Below are 14,631 nucleotides of genomic sequence, written 5' to 3'. Positions count from 1 at the left end.
CTTTAGAGAAATGATTTACAGTGTTAGGAATATTGTGTTCAGGGAAAGGAAGAGTAATTGAAAATATATAAATATGCATTCATTTGTATAGTGCTTTTAGCAATGGATGATGTCTCAAAGCAGCTTTACAGAACATGAACACACTATAAAGTTATATAGAGATTAATATAAAACAAAAACTCAAGGTTAATATTAGACTTCTATTTAAATGTGTTTGTATTTATTCCTAAGGAACAAGCTTGAGGTGACTGAAGTGACTGGTGAGGAAAAACACCCTTAGGGAGAAACCTTGAGAGGAACCAGACTTTAAGGGGGAACCTCATCCTCATGTGGGTGATTATAAATATACAGTCTAAAATATACAGTATACTGACAATGTTGTATTGATGATGAAGTTGTTGTCCTCAAAGATCACGTGTAGATCACTTCATCTCCTCTTAGTATATCTGAATATTTATTGAAGCAGAGTCCAACTGGAGCTGGTAAAATAAGATTATAGCCTTACTGAGTGAAGAAGCAGAAGGCTGTATTATTATTATTATTATTATTATTATTATTATTATTATTATTATTATTCTCATTTGTAATTACAAATTAAAATATAGTAGCATGGGCAAATAAAGTGTTTATTCTTTGTTTTGTGTTTATACAGAAAGAGAGATTTCAAAATTGCAACAATACATTTAGTTCTTGACTGATAATCTTTCAAACTAGATTACAAATTTCATATACAGTTAGGTCCATATATATTTGGACACAGGCACAATTTTTGTTGAGTTTTTTAGGTATTTACCAAAACATATTCAAGCTATAGTTGTATAGGTATAGTGGGCTGAAAGTCTCTCAGCTTTAATTTGAGGGTATTTAAATCCAAATTGTAGTAAGGGTTTAGGAATTACAGCTCTTGAGAGTAGCCAGCCCCCTTTTTCAAGGGACCAAATGTAATTGGACAGTTGAATCAAAAGCTGTTTCATGGACAGGTGTAGGTTATTCCTTCATTATTTCTTCATCAATTAAGCAGGTAGCAGGTCTGGAGTTGATTCTAAGTGTGGTATTTTGCACTTGGAATCTGTTTCTGTCAACCTACATCATGCCTTCAAAGGCACTCTCCATGTAAGTCAAACAGGCCATCATTAGGCTTCATAAACAAAACAAATCCATCAGAGATATAACAGGAACATTAGGAGTGGCCAGATCAACAGTTTGGTACATTCTGAGGAAAAAAAAAAAAAAGAGAATGCAATGGTGAGCTCAGCAACATAAAAAAGGCCTGGCCGTCCACGGAAAACAACAGTAGTAGATGACTGAAGGCAGAAAGACCCACGAACAAACATCAACTAAAGACAGCTGCAGTTAAGGCCTGGCAAAGCATCAGAAAGAAGGAAAGCCAGTCTCTGGTGATGTCCATGGGCTCCAGACTTCACGCAGTCATTGCCTGCAAAGGATGTTCAACAAAATATTAAAAATGAACATTTTATTTATGATTATATTCATTTGGCCAATTACATTTGAGCCCCTGAAAATGGGAGAACTGTGCATGAAAATGGTTGCAGTTCCTGAATATTTTACTTGATATTTTAGTTCAACCCCTTGAATTAAAGCTGAACGTCTGCTCTTCAAATGCATGAAAAAAAACATGATTTATTTTTTAAATGTTCACTTTATTCTGGTGGCATAGCCAAAAGTATGAAAATTGCTCCTGTGTGTGTGTGTGTGTGTGTGTGTGTGTGTGTATATTTTTTTTGTGTGTGTATATATTGTACCTGTGTGTGTGTGTGTGTGTGTGTGTGTGTGTGTGTGTGTGTGTGTGTTGTAATGTAACGGAATACAGAGTTACCGTACTTAAGTAGAATTTTCACGTATCTGTACTTCACCTCGCTATTTATGTTTATGTCAACTTTCACTTTTACTCCACCACATTTCCTAGATAAAATGTCTACTTTTACTCCGTTATATTTCCACTAAGCATCTTCGTTACTCGTTACTACAAAATAAAATCAGAAGAAATGTGTGCGACTGCAATAAGGGAGATTTGGCGAATCACTGCTCCTAGATTGCATTACGCACGTTCGCACGCTCTACGGAGAAGCACAGGCACGCGCATCGTGCACGCGCAGTCAGAGCTGGAGGCATTTATCTATAACGATAATCGGCGAAAAGCCACAAAGACGGCAACCAAAAGCAGTGAAATGTCACTATTCTTATTACCAGAGTTGTAGCACAAACAAAATATTAATTCAAACAATCAATTCAATACTACATAAAAATAACATTTCTTGTGAATATTTATTTATTAATGACTGCATTCATTGGACACACTGTTTGTAGAGAATGCACACACACATGAACCGATTTGATTCAAGACTGGCATCATTACATCATGCATAAAATTTTGGTTTCCACTTTTGCCATTTTAAATAATACCATAACTTTTGGCTCACTATGTAGCCATGTAATATAATATATATATATATATATATATATATATATATATATATATATATATATATATATACACACACAACATGTTTCAGTTATGTCTGTACATTCTGTACTGCTTTTGATTTCTTTTTTCTTTTATTGTTTGGTTCTGTCTTTAATTCTGAATCTTTCTTCACCCTTTGTTTGAATACGGCATGTCACGGTGATTGATAACCAGTTTACATGTTCCAGATTCTGGCAGTCACACACAAATATCAGAATCACACTTCACTGCTCTGCTTTCAGTACAATAGAGTGTACAGTGTATCAGACTCTGTTGTTCAGCTGTTGTCTTGTTTATCTATAACAAACAGTGTCTACTTATATACAGGTACTCTAACATAGCTGTTCAAATGATGGCCACCAAAATCCCAGTAGAACAGTGACTTTTTGTTTTGACCCACATTTGGTATTTTAATTTTGACTTCAACGAGCTTTCCTTCTGAATGACACTTTTAGAATGAGATTAGTGTTGGAGAAAATGTAGCTCTCTTAGACTAGAAACTTTAAAGATTGTGTAATTTTTTGTGTTTCACAGCTGATATCATGACTCCTGAATGATTCCTTTTTGAGTTGCTTGTAATCTACTCTCAGGGTTAAATGTGGGATCGGTTTATAATGTACCCAGACGAACGGGGAACACCGGGCCTCCTAGTAGTGGACCTAGGAGTATAGCACACAGGCCTCAAGCCGCAGACGTGATCAAATGGACGTTTTACATCTAAACAGCGAAGTTTAATGTTTTACAACCACAGAGTACTTTTACTAACCTCCATACATTGCTGGCTCTATATTTTTATTGAAATACTCACTTTGCATACCTTGGGTTAAATTCCACTACTGTCACTACTAAGACTTACAACTATAATAATTATAAATGATGATAAAATACACAAGTTAAAAGCTGTGGCTTTCTCTTCGTTTATGAACGTGTTCCGTTGTGTGACAGCTGGTCTTAGACCCGCCTCCTCGCCTGTTCTCAACTGGGTCCAGGAGAGGGAGGATAAATATTCGGCCTCTGGGTGGTGTATTTTATTGAGCGTCTTGATTTCGAGAGAGAAGCATCATGTCTGGTAGAGGTAAAGGCGGTAAGGGACTCGGCAAAGGGGGCGCAAAGCGTCATCGTAAGGTCCTTCGCGATAACATCCAGGGAATCACCAAGCCGGCTATTCGCCGTCTGGCTCGCCGTGGCGGTGTTAAGCGTATTTCCGGCCTGATCTACGAAGAGACTCGCGGTGTGCTCAAAGTCTTCTTGGAGAACGTCATCCGCGACGCCGTCACCTACACCGAGCACGCCAAAAGAAAGACCGTCACCGCCATGGATGTGGTGTACGCCCTGAAGCGCCAGGGACGCACTCTGTACGGCTTCGGCGGATAAACGCTCAACACCGACCTACGTCAACACAACGGCTCTTTTAAGAGCCACCCAAATATCCGCAAAGAGATGTTTCTTCTTTACTTCGCGTGTGTTTGGGGGGGGAAAGACGCAAATGACGTCAAAAGTCTTATAAAGCAATATCCGATATACATAATAAATTCCATTGAGTAGAATATATTATATAATTTACATACATCTCTCTTTTTATTTTATGTAGTGTGTGTGTGTGTGTGTGTGTGTAAAGTTTGGTGGTAGAAACAGGATCTTTTCCCTCTTTTCTTTTGTCATAAAGCACAAAGCTCAGTGTAAAATGGCGGAAGGGGAACAAAGCACAGAGGGGACAGTGGGGAGGAGTAAGTGTGTAGGAGGAGCGGGAGGAGGCGCTCCGCGTCAGGAGCTTTGAGATTATGACCAATAACACACGTTTGTTCTCTTGTGCATAATTACAATGTCAGCCTGTAAATAGAGCAGCCGCTAGGTGGGTGTTACTCATCCTCTCGCAGTTCACTCGAACAGCAACACCATGCCTGAACCAGCCAAGACCGCGCCTAAGAAGGGATCCAAGAAAGCCGTGACCAAGACGGCAGGTAAAGGCGGCAAGAAGCGCAGAAAGACCAGGAAGGAGAGTTACGCCATCTACGTGTACAAAGTGCTGAAGCAGGTGCACCCTGATACCGGTATCTCCTCTAAGGCCATGGGCATCATGAACTCGTTCGTCAACGACATTTTTGAGCGCATCGCCGGGGAGTCTTCTCGTCTGGCTCACTACAACAAGCGCTCCACCATCACCTCTAGGGAGATCCAGACTGCCGTGCGTCTGTTGCTTCCCGGAGAGTTGGCCAAGCACGCCGTGTCTGAGGGCACAAAGGCCGTCACCAAGTACACCAGCTCCAAGTAAAGCGCGTCACCGCCGTCTTTATCAACACAAAGGCTCTTTTAAGAGCCGCCCACTTTCTCATACAAGGTGCAAATCTCTTTTCTGCGTGAATGACAGACACAAACAAACAAACAAACAAAGGATAAGCCCCCTTTTTTCACGTATGTATTCCATCAGTGCTACTTAATTTTAATATATAATTACAATTACCAGCTTTACTGCCGGTTTTGCTTTTTTCTTTTTTTTTTTCTTTTCAAGCTTTATTGAAAGATTTCAAATAACTTTTATAAAATTCTCATTCACAAATACATCACGTGTTTTACAATCTTACATTTGAATACAAAAATATTGAACTTACATCATTTACAAAAAAAAAAACAAATTGTCATATCTGCTTCAAAATTTTATACTCATTTACACATATTTACAAGCATCTATGAGCAAAACATTTTTAATAAAGTCCAAGGTCATTTGTTTGATTGTCAGTTCATGTTCTTCTGTGTTTTTATCCCACAATTTGTACCCTACTGTACATTAGCAGGAATTATGGCACTAGTTACTAACCATTTTACATTGGGTTTTCCAAATTTTAGAATTGACAATACAAAAAATTAGCCAGTAAAGTTCCATCACATTTTTGTTAGCTTTGTGTTGAAAATTAAATTATTACAATATATTACAAAACATTATTGTTTTTTTTTTTCATTCACATTTAGATTTAAATCTAGGTTTTTACTTTATGCCACATTTCTGCAGATCATGTACAATTTATCAAAAGATGTTACGTTTTTTCATCCTCTTTAAAATCATTTACATTTGCAGCATTTGGCAGACTCTCTTATCCAGAGCGACGTACATAAGTGCTTAAATCTGTTATTGAATACATTAATGCAGGTTCACTAGGTTACATACTTAAGATACCATGAGTTTAAAACATTGTTGAAAGTTACAATAAAAAAGTTTTGATGTTCCCTGTTAATTTACTGGGCATTCTTTTGTAAATGAACTATATAAACAACTATATTTAACTACACATCTCACAGCAAGTCTTCAAACAGTTACAAGCCATATTACATCACTAATGTTTTCAGATATTAGCTTTAAGTTTACATTTTTAATACATTGTTCACTTTCATTTAAAGTAAGATGTTTATATTTCACTATACTCGTACTTATCTATTTTCACGTATATACTTTTGTTAGATTGTTTAAACCAGTCTTTATATTTAAATATAAAATCTCTGTATACTAGTTTATAAAAAGGTAAGTTTTTTTTCTTGCTCTTCCTATCCTCTTTCTCCATGAGTTCATATCTCTTATCCATTCAGTCCTTCTTTCCATTGCCTGTCACGTGTTTACAAAAAGCTATGTTTAATTTATTACCCAGCTTAGTAGCACCCAGACCTCCTAGGTTTTTGGTTTGTCTAGAAATGTTTGTGTTGTAACTTTTCTATTGTTTATCCATATAAAACCTACACACATTTTATTTAATTTTATCATTTTATTGTCAGAGGGAAAGACAATAATTTAGATAATACAAATGATTTAATTAACTGAATTCTTGATTTATAATGAGCTATTTCCAGTTTTCATTTTCAGTTTTTATTTAAAATTCTTTCTCTTCCCAGATGTGTTCAGCACATTTACTGTTTGTAATTGTTAAGCCTAACACTTTCACCTCTTCTGTGGTTTGGGTGTCTAGGGGTGGAACAACACTATTGCTCATCCATACTGCTTCTGTTTTGTTTTGATTCAGTTTAGAGCCAGATATTTCTTCATATTTCGTAAAATGTCTCATTATCACTTTTAATTCAAAGTGAATATTAATTAAAATTGTTATCATCAGCATAAGCTATTACCTTAACCACTCTTCCTGACGATGTTTTTTCACCTTGTATTCTTTCATCGTGTTTGATTTTGTGCAAGATTGGTCTAATTGCAGTATTATTAGTATTAGCAGTAGTAGTAAATAAATAAAAAAATGAACTAATAAATTATTACTACAACTACTACGAATAATAATAATAATAATAATAATAATAATAATATACTACAAATTATATTTCTATTGTGTGAGTAACCTGCACTTCCTAAACTTGGCCACACGATGACGATCAACATCCATCCACAATACTATTACACACACATTTACTGGAAAACTTCAAATTTATTATTACTGTTTTTGTGTTGTTTTAAAGTAATACAACGTGACAGCTCTGTGTTCAGCAGGTCGGTAGTTAATAAAAGGCTTTTGAACTCAGTTATAATGCCATCAGAACATGTGCTTCAAATGACTTTATCCTGCATCTAACACACTGAGCTGCTGATGTTAATGAGAAACGTCCTCATCTGGCTCTACTGCTTCTTATTAAGTGAAGTAGAAGTGTTATGTTCTTAAATGAGCCCTCAGAAGAACATAGGTAAAGTCATAAATATGGAAACAAAAAAGACACCCACACACACTTAGGGATATAAACAGTCTGTAACATGATTAGCTATAAAAGGGATGTCTTAGAGAGGCAGAGACACTCATATCTGTGAAAGAGCATGTAAAAAGATTGCCATTTGACAACTTTTGGAACATTTTATTTAAAGTATCAAAGGCTTTGCAAATCTCATCATCTACAGTGCAGAACATCATCAAAAGATTCAGAGAAACTGGAGAAATCTCTGTGTGTAAGGGACAAGACCGAAGACTTTTATTGGTCTTAGACGACCCCTTAGATGACAACGAATCACTCATCAGCATGATTGTGTCAATGACATCGCTACTTGAGCACAGGAACACTTCCAGAAACCACTGTCAGTGAACACAATCCACCTTCCATCTGCAGATAACACCTAAAGCTCTGTCATGCACAAAGGAAGCCATAAAAAAGAGCATACCTACGATGGATAATGAAGGACAAAAGAGTCATACAGGTAGATTTTATACTTTATATATATTGTGCTTTATTATCTTTCAGTTAAGCTATTTTCGAAAACAAATAACCAAAAAATACGGTTAGGTTTAGGGTTAGTGTAGGAGCCATGTTAAGTGTATGTCATGTGACCGTGGGCGAATACTGTAGGGGCGTCAGTAATTATGTAAGGTTAAAAACCTCTCAGCGAACGGCTTAGATTTCATGATTTTCGCCTAAATGACATACCCAACTAAAAAGTGGTACACATACTCCCACATACTTTGACACTCACAGGTGTTCCTGGTCTAATTGGAAAGAAGACAATCTCTAGTTTCTGATACAAGTTAACAGAGTTACAGAGGCTAGAATGGAGGGTTTCATTTCTGCCCAAATAATTATTTCTGTAAACTGACTAAAATACACTACTGTAAACACATGTCAGGAGCTAAAGACAAACTCAAGGTCATAGCCACATGTCTTAGCTTTCACCAGAAAAAGTTTGAAGTCAAAAGACACAAAAATGGATTTTATATGAATTTTTTTCTACAGATGTCTGTTTTTGTTTTTTTTGCCCCCAAATAAACCTTGTTTACAAGAGTAAACAAGAGTTTCAAAGGCTTATAACCTTTTAACCCCTTTGACTAGACCACTACACAGTAGTATCTGCTCAAAAAAAACAGGAATTCTGTGTGTGTGCTCTAGGATTGGGGGCACGGTGGCTTAGTGGTTAGCACGTTCGCCTCACACCTCCAGGGTTGGGGGTTCGATTCCCTCTTCCGCCTTGTGTGTGTGGAGTTTGCATGTTCTCCCCGTGCCTCGGGGGTTTCCTCCGGGTACTCTGGTTTCCTCCCCCGGCCCAAAGACATGCATGGTACGTTGATCGGCATCTCTGGAAAAATTGTCTGTAGTGTGTGATTGCGTGAGTGAATGAGTGTGTGTGCCCTGTGATGGGTTGGCACTCCGTCCAGGGTGTATCCTGCCTTGATGCCCGATGACGCCTGGGATAGGCACAGGCTCCCCGTGACCCGAGGTAGTTCGGATAAGCGGTAGAAAATGAATGAAAGAATGAATGCTCTAGGATTGCGCAATAAAGCTCGAGAATTGCGCAATGACTGTTTTCACACGGCTCTAGCTGGCGGGGGTGCCAGCTAGAGCCGTGTGAAAACAGTCATTGCGCAATTCTCGAGCTGCGCAATTCTCGAGCTCCTTGCCAGAGGGCCCATGTCGTATCTCGTTGGAATCGTCTCCTTATTGGCTAAAGAGATATCAGGGTCCCGGATCATTAAATTTCTACTGGCGGGAACAACTGTCAAACAAACGGAGGGTGTTCCGAATAGAATGGAGAGCCATCATTTGCTCCTAAGCTGTCTATATCTGCCCTACGGGCACCTATTGGCTCATGTGAGGGCTTGTTTGATTGCTAAGACTCTGGACTACAAATCTGACACCAAAGTGTAGTATTCTAAGCCTCCAATGAGAAGTGAGAGCCGAAAGAATGACGGGAAGTGAACTACTGTTTACAGTTTTCGGTCTGAAACGTAATTATTGTGAGGCGAGCAAAGCGTTTTCAATTAAAAGGCTTGGATATTCCATTTCTTTGGACTCTTGGGGATTTATGAAAAATATTTGTTTTGAAAATATTATCCCAGTGAAGAGAGGGAAGAGTTTAAATGAAGGTAAACAAACTGAACTAGTGCCGCCTAGTTCAGGTGACTATCAACTTGATTACATTTTTATGACTGCTATAAATCATATTATGTTTTGTGTGTGGGATTAATAAAATCCTGAGAGTCTAAGCTTTCAAACAATGTATAACATGACTGTATATTTAGAGGATTTAATGCTTAAAATGAAATTGATGCAGCCTCAGCTCAGGGGGCGTGTGTGCCGTGTACGCACAGCGTTCGCTAAGTAAAACACCTGTGTGTAGCTTTAGAAGCATGGGGGTGAGTGCAGGAGCACATATTTTTTCGTTGACCGTATAATCACTGTATAATGATTATATATTCATTAAGAAACAGTATTGTTGACTGAGCAAATCACTGTTATACATTACTATATAGAAACAATCTTCAAATGGATGGAGAATAAACAGCAAACTGCAAGGACGATTAACATGTCACGATTTTATTGCTTCCCACTCAGCTCCTTGGCGGATTTACAATTATTGTGCTGCTACAGTTAGGGTTAGATCAGTGGTCTTCACTTTTTTTTCATGCTAGCCACACTGATAGGACAAAGTCAATAGGAGAGCCACTTTCACCGCAATGTATGCCAAGTTATTCAGTCTTAAATAGCTTATTTGCTTAAATACAATGTACAATATTGCAATACAATAATTACTTAAAAATCATTCTTTATTATGCACCTGTCAAGGGTTCGATCCGTGAAGGACAAATAAAAATTCATATGTCCACTTTTCTTGAAATTTTCTATGCTCATCTTGTATGACTCGCACCTTTCTTTTTTAGCAGGCGCGGACTCTCCACAACCTCCATCTCCGTCTTCCTCTCGAGTTGCGGATGATACATGCTCCCCATCAGTTACCTCTTTTGTCACTGTCACATTGCTTTGTTGCTGTTCATTTTGTGCGCGGGATTGTTTGATAAGAAATCGATCCATTTTTTAGTCCGTGTGTACAGTAAACACAAGTTGTTAACTAGCATGAAACACAAACTAGCTTCTGGCAGGCTGCCAAAAACTGGCTATTGCGCAGAATGCAGTGAGTCAGTGACGAGTCAAATAATAGATAAATATATATTATTTGTAATAGAGCACATTCGTTTTTCTATGCTTCCCTGATTGTTTTTAATGTTATTTAAATGAAAAATAAATATTAACCACATGATCATATCATCGTATTATTTACTGCCATGCAAGCCGCATATTAAAGCTTGGCGAGCCGCAGGAGCCTCGCGAGCCGGGCAATGAGTAACACTGGGTTAGATTATCAAATAGGCCGCGCCTACCCGATGACGTAATATCTGTTACGCTGTTCTGAAATCCCTGGAAATAAGTTCATCCCACTTCACACCCGAGTGAGCAGGCAGACTATGACAACGAACGTCCAGCACCGCTGCTAGAAAAATAACCTAGGAAAAATCTTTGGTGAGTTATGCAGTATGTTTTATTTTTTTAGAGCAGTACAGTCACTTCCTCATTAATATTAATATTCAAATCTCAGTGTCAATGGTTTCCTTAGTGTTCGAGCCTGTCAAGGTGTCAAGCTTTCTGTTTACTTTCAGCTCACGTTTACTAATAAAAATCCCGCCCTGTTTGTCACCATGGCAACCGCTTTCCACCCGGCTCTCAGTAGAGCTCGAAGCCCTCGACCGAACTGATGGCTTGGAGTAACTTGCTCCTCATCAGCTGCTGGTTGTCGAACTTGGGAAGACTGAGAACGTTCAGGCAAGTGTTGGCAATGGGAAGGCGCCCCAGATCGCCCCCCCCGTTATGGATACAGAAGGCAGGGTTGAGCTCCTGAAGATGAATAGGAGACACATAGGACAACACATCACACACATGAGCATGGAGATGATAGATTCAAACAACAGCACAGTACCAACAGATCTCACAGCTGATCTTTCCTTAGTTTCAGTAACATCTAAATTCTGTGTACAAATATAAAACCGCTGTGATTCCTTTTTTCTTCCTTCATCCTTTCCTTCCTTCCTTCCTAACTTCCCTTTTATCCTTCCTTTCCTCCCTCCTTCTCTTCATTCCTCCTCTGCTTGCTTTACATCTGTTTTACTTCCTCTCTGTCATTCCCTCCCTCATTTTATAATTTTTTTTCTGTATTTCCCGCTCTCTATTCTTTCTTCCTTACTTCATGTCCAAGATTCATTTCTTTCATCACCTGAAAAGCTTCTTGACTTGACTTGACTTGAAGCAGATCAACACAGACCAATGAAATCTGCACATGTCTACAGTTTGATTCCCTTCCTTCCTTCTTTCCATTTCCTCCTTATATTGTACTTTACTACACTATCCATTCCAGTCTGCCCCTGTCCCTATCTCTCTGTCTGCTCCAAAGTCAAATTCATTAAAAAGCATCTCTCTAATTCTTGCCAGTTAAAGTTCACACATTTTTTGCAGGACTTTTCCTCCATGATTTCACAAAGAGCTTCACCATGAACAGAGAGTGGCTTTGTGATCAGAAAACATTAGAATTAGATTAAACCCTTTATCTTCACCACACTCTTTTCCTTCCATTCTTTCATTCCTTCCTTTCCTTTCTTCCATTCCTTTCGCAAGGTGCATCATAAACTTATAAGATTATAAGAATTATCATAAGATTTTAGAAAGCTAGGAACGTTTATCTCTAGAGACATTGACATTGACACTGACAAAGGTCAGTGTTCATGACTCAACCATAAGAAAGAGACGGCAAAAATGACAAAGACCAAAAATCGCTGCTGAGAAAAAAGAACATAAAGGCATCTGGTGTAAAAGAGCACTACATTTCAGAAAAAAGAACATCATACCAGCAGTAAAATATGGTGGTGGTAGTGTGATGGTCTGGGGCTGTTTTGCTGCTCTAGGACCTTTAGGACCTGGAAGACTTGCTGTGATAAATGGAACCATGAATTCTGCTATCTACCAAAAACTCCTGTTCATGCCATCTGTTCATGACCTCAAGCTGAAGTGAACTTGGGTTCTGCAGCAGGACAATGATATAAAAAAACACCAGGATGTCCACCTCTGAATGGCTGAAGAAAAACAAAATGAAGACTTTGGAGAGACCTGGTCAAAGTCCTGACCTGAATCCTATAGAGATGCTGTGGCATGACCTTAAAAAACCCTCCAATGTGCCTGAATTACAACAATTCTGCAAAGATTAGTGTTCCAAAATTCCCCACAGCGCTGTGACAGACTCACTGCAAGTTATCGCAAACGCTTGATTGCAGTTTTTGCTGCTAAGGGTGGCCCAACCAGTTATTAGGTTTAGGGGCAAGCACTTTTTCACACAGGGCCATGAAGGTTCGGATTTTGTTTTCTGTTAATAATAAAAACCTTCACTTAAAGACTGCATGTTGTGTTTACTTGTGTTATCTTTGACTAATATTTAATTTGTTTGATGATCTGAAACATTTAAGTCTTGACAAACAAAAAAATCAGGACGACGGCCCAACACTTTCACCACTGTATGTACATTTTAAATATGTAATTCCCCATGTATACACATGTATACAGTATTGTATTCAAGTCTTTTTGTTGTTTTGTATGTGTGTATACTGACTTTAAATCCCAGCACAGGAGGACGTGAGAAGCCGGTGACAAACATGAGCAGCATGCGTTTCTCCTCGTCGCTGAAATTCTCCACCACGTCCCAAAATATCTTGATGACTGGGTGAGTGGGAGAGTATCCTCCTGCACAGCACAAGTCACATTCATCATTCACTCAGTTATTTATTCATTCATTCACCCACTCATTCATCTACCTACCCACTCACACCTTTATTCACTCACCCTGTCTCACATTTACCCACTGACTCAACGACTCACCCATTCACTCACCCACTCACCCACCCCAGATGCACTCACTCAGTAGCGTTTATTAATGTTTGTGGTGGGACTCAAGTCATCAGAACTGAAGTGCTCAGATTAATTAACGTCTGTGTGTGAGTGTGTGTTACCTGAGTAATTGGTGAATTTCTTCAGGTCCTCCAGACAGATAAGAATGTGAGCACCAGAGATCAAAACCTGTGAAATTTTATCAAATCAATCAGACCGTGTACACACACACACACACACACAAAGTGTTTAACACCATATCTAATGCAGTAAAACCGATTCTGTATGGTGATGCATTTCTTTTTGAAACCAGAAGTCTTAAAAAGCATTTTGAAGCATTTAACTGTACAACCAGTAGGGTCCAAGATGCTCCATAGTCCCACCCAATCCTAACCCATCTGACAAGTCAAATGAATCCAGTCCAGTTTAGTAATCAGGGTGCGCATCAGGGAAAAAATATCCCACAATGCACCCCAAAAGCAAAGGACATCAATGCTCATTGTGTTACTAAGGTACTGTGATATACTGAATGTGTTATCAAACGAGTTCATATTTAAATGTATTATAAAAATGTTACATTTATTTTTGTAGTATTCACATTAGTATTCATTGAATAGTGTTTGATTTTCAAGTCGTACTTTACATAAAATAGGTGTTTAATTTAGCACATTTATTGGATTAAGTATCCTATTTATTTGACACACCTGCGTGATGACGTCATTGCGCACGCCACTAGGTGACGCGCCTCGATGCGCTTCATTCTAAATTAATACACCGTCACGGAAGCCATCACTGCAGCGTTCTCTGTCATTATTTAATTAATTAATCCTTTCGGTACTTCTACACAGGTACAGTAGTTGCAAATTAAGACACTTATTTAAAAACGAACACTATTTATTGCGATGCTATCGAGTTAAGTGTGTTAAAAACTGTTTAAAAAATTGTTTGTATTACACTTTTGATAATGTCTCATGATCTAGCAGGCCTGAGCACATGTGTAGTATGGGCACCTCGTGGTCACCGTGAGAGACGCTATCGGTTATGAATATTTAAAATATTAATGTTAATGAAAGTATAATTATATTGTTATATTGTTTCAGATGATTTGATTCTTTTATCTCAGCTTAAGAGGAAGTATTAACATTGATACTTGATGATTATATGTATGTTTCAGAGTATTCCATTTTTGCAAAGAGCATGTGGAGCTAAGGAAGTGTTAAGTCAGTTCTGTTTGTATTTCTGGTTACTACAGTGAAGAAGCAGCGATTCACACATATATTGATACTGTCAGATAATGAGTTTTTTTTATGTATACATTCATGTTGATTCTAAATTAATACACCGTCACGGAAGCTATCACTGCAGCGTTCTCTGTCATTATTTAATTAATTAATCCTTTCGGTACTTCTACACAGGTACTACAGTACCATAGTGATTTTTAACTTTATTTAATATAACAGTTTGTTTGACTTTTAAGT

General features: G+C 38.1%; 3 protein-coding genes across 3 annotated transcripts in view; 2 read left to right on the top strand and 1 right to left on the bottom strand.

Moving 5' to 3' along the window:
* Nucleotides 1–3,499: 3,499 nt before the first annotated feature.
* LOC132849032 (histone H4) lies at nt 3,500–4,016 on the top strand. Its single transcript, XM_060875199.1, has one exon. It carries the CDS (start codon nt 3,548–3,550, stop codon nt 3,857–3,859), a length of 312 nt encoding a protein of 103 aa, XP_060731182.1. The 5' UTR covers nt 3,500–3,547; the 3' UTR covers nt 3,860–4,016.
* A 336-nt stretch (nt 4,017–4,352) lies between these two features.
* Nucleotides 4,353–4,759, top strand: LOC132848030 (histone H2B). The gene has a single exon (XM_060873540.1). The coding sequence runs from the start codon at nt 4,383–4,385 to the stop codon at nt 4,755–4,757; it is 375 nt and encodes a 124-aa protein (XP_060729523.1). The 5' UTR covers nt 4,353–4,382; the 3' UTR covers nt 4,758–4,759.
* Nucleotides 4,760–10,948: 6,189 nt separating this feature from the next.
* Nucleotides 10,949–14,631, bottom strand: part of LOC132849254 (ubiquitin-protein ligase E3C-like) — a 32,046-nt gene continuing 28,363 nt past the window's right edge. The window contains exons 22-24 of the mRNA XM_060875508.1: nt 13,276–13,342; nt 12,879–13,009; nt 10,949–11,119 (exon numbers count right to left, since the gene is read on the bottom strand). Coding sequence (XP_060731491.1) covers nt 10,949–11,119; nt 12,879–13,009; nt 13,276–13,342 — 369 coding nt within the window. The remainder of the gene's footprint in view (nt 11,120–12,878; nt 13,010–13,275; nt 13,343–14,631) is intronic.

Source organism: Tachysurus vachellii, chromosome 7 (genome assembly GCF_030014155.1).
Source record: "Tachysurus vachellii isolate PV-2020 chromosome 7, HZAU_Pvac_v1, whole genome shotgun sequence".
NCBI lineage: Eukaryota > Metazoa > Chordata > Actinopteri > Siluriformes > Bagridae > Tachysurus > Tachysurus vachellii.
This window is presented reverse-complemented; position numbering and strand designations above follow the sequence as displayed.